Source organism: Entamoeba histolytica, genomic scaffold (genome assembly GCF_000208925.1).
Source record: "Entamoeba histolytica HM-1:IMSS scf_1104750518931 genomic scaffold, whole genome shotgun sequence".
NCBI classification, from domain to species: domain Eukaryota; phylum Evosea; order Mastigamoebida; family Endamoebidae; genus Entamoeba; species Entamoeba histolytica.
The window spans coordinates 54-1698 of NW_001915872.1; the positions used below are offsets into that span (position 1 = coordinate 54).

At 27.4% G+C, this 1645-nt stretch overlaps 1 protein-coding gene across 1 annotated transcript; it reads left to right on the top strand.

Moving 5' to 3' along the window:
- Positions 1-406: 406 nt before the first annotated feature.
- Positions 407-1006, top strand: EHI_175600 (heat shock protein 70, mitochondrial, putative; the record flags this gene model as incomplete). The annotated part of the gene is made up of 1 exon (XM_001914515.1): positions 407-1006. The coding sequence occupies one exon, from the start codon at positions 407-409 to the stop codon at positions 1004-1006; it is 600 nt and encodes a 199-aa protein (XP_001914550.1).
- Positions 1007-1645: the final 639 nt, after the last annotated feature.

Here is a 1645-nt window from a genome sequence, read left to right on the forward strand (position 1 = left end):
CAGCAGAGAAAGTAAAATGTGAATTATCATCAAATGAAGAAAGTGTAATTTCATTACCATATCTTGATAGACAAGATTCACTTGAAATTACAATCAGTAGAAGAAAAATTGAACAATTATGTAAGGGAATTTGTAAAAGAACAGAATATCCTTGTCTTCAATGTATGAAAGATGCAAAATTAAGAAAAAAAGACATTAGTGATGTTGTACTTGTTGGAGGAATGACAAGAATGCCTTTAATTCAAAACACTGTTCAAGAAATCTTTGGAAAAAAACCAAGTAAAAATGTCAATCCAGATGAAGCTGTTGCTATTGGAGCAGCAATTCAAGCAAGTATTATTGAAGGGAAGAAAAAGGATATTATCTCTTGTTGATGTTACACCACTAACATTAGGAATTGAAACATATGCGAGGTGTGATGACACCATTAATCAATAGAAATACAACAATCCCTACATCAGTTTCAAAGGAATTTACCACATCAATGGATAATCAACAAGAAGTAGATATTAAAGTGTTTCAAGGAGAACGTAGAGTTACAAGAAAGAATAAAAAGTTAGGAGAATTTAAATTGGTTGGAATTCCACCAGCAAAGAAGGGAGTAGCAAAAATTGAAGTTACATTTGACATTGATGTCAATGGAATAGTAAAAGTCTCTGCACTTGACAAAGAAACAGGAAAGAAAACAGGGATTCAAGTCAAAAGTAATGGTGGATTGAATGAAGAAGAAATCAATCGACTAGTTAAGGAAGGAGAAGAACATGCTGCCGAAGACAAGAGAAAAGAGCAATTACTTCTTCACAGACAACGATTAAAAGAAATGATAGAGAGTGCAGAAGACATTCAAAAAGAGTTATTAAAGAAAAAGATTGAAACACGTGAATTAGAAAGAGTTATTAATCAATCCAAAAAGGTTATCACATCAGAAGATGAAAATGAAATTAAAAGATTGATTGAACAATTAGGAGAAGAAACATCAAATTCTTCTGCTAAATTATATAATTAATTAACTTCTATCTTTTTATTATGATTTGTTTTAATTTTCAGTATTATTTATCTTTATTTTCATCTCATTCATCAAATATCAGTTATATTTGTTATTATTATTATTCAAGTTTTTAGTTATACACTACTTACTTTTTACATGAAATACATGAATTGTTGATGTATTTTTTAAATAACATCTTTCATATTTATTCTATTCTTTGGTTTTAATTCATTTTCTCTTCTTTCATCTAATTCAATTCATGTGTTTTGCTTATTTCATTGTTGATATATACACAACTATTTAATCTTTTGTTATTGACTTATGCTTGTTCTGTTGTGTCGTTCTCTATAACTCTTTGCTCATATGTTAGAGTTGTTATCTCTTTTTGTTTTTACATGAGTTTTATAGTTTATATTCATTTAGAATGAATATTCAATGGTTTTGAGTTTATTTCTGTTTATTCATTATCAATTCATATTACTAATTATCGTAAGTGAATAAACAACACAATAGTAGTTGATTGATTTATACTTTATTTCATATTCTATTTTCACTTATTATTCATAGCATCAACATTTATTATGAAAATAAGCATTAAGAATTATAGATATTGATATGTTGTGATGAACATCATTATAACATAAATATTTTCTGAAA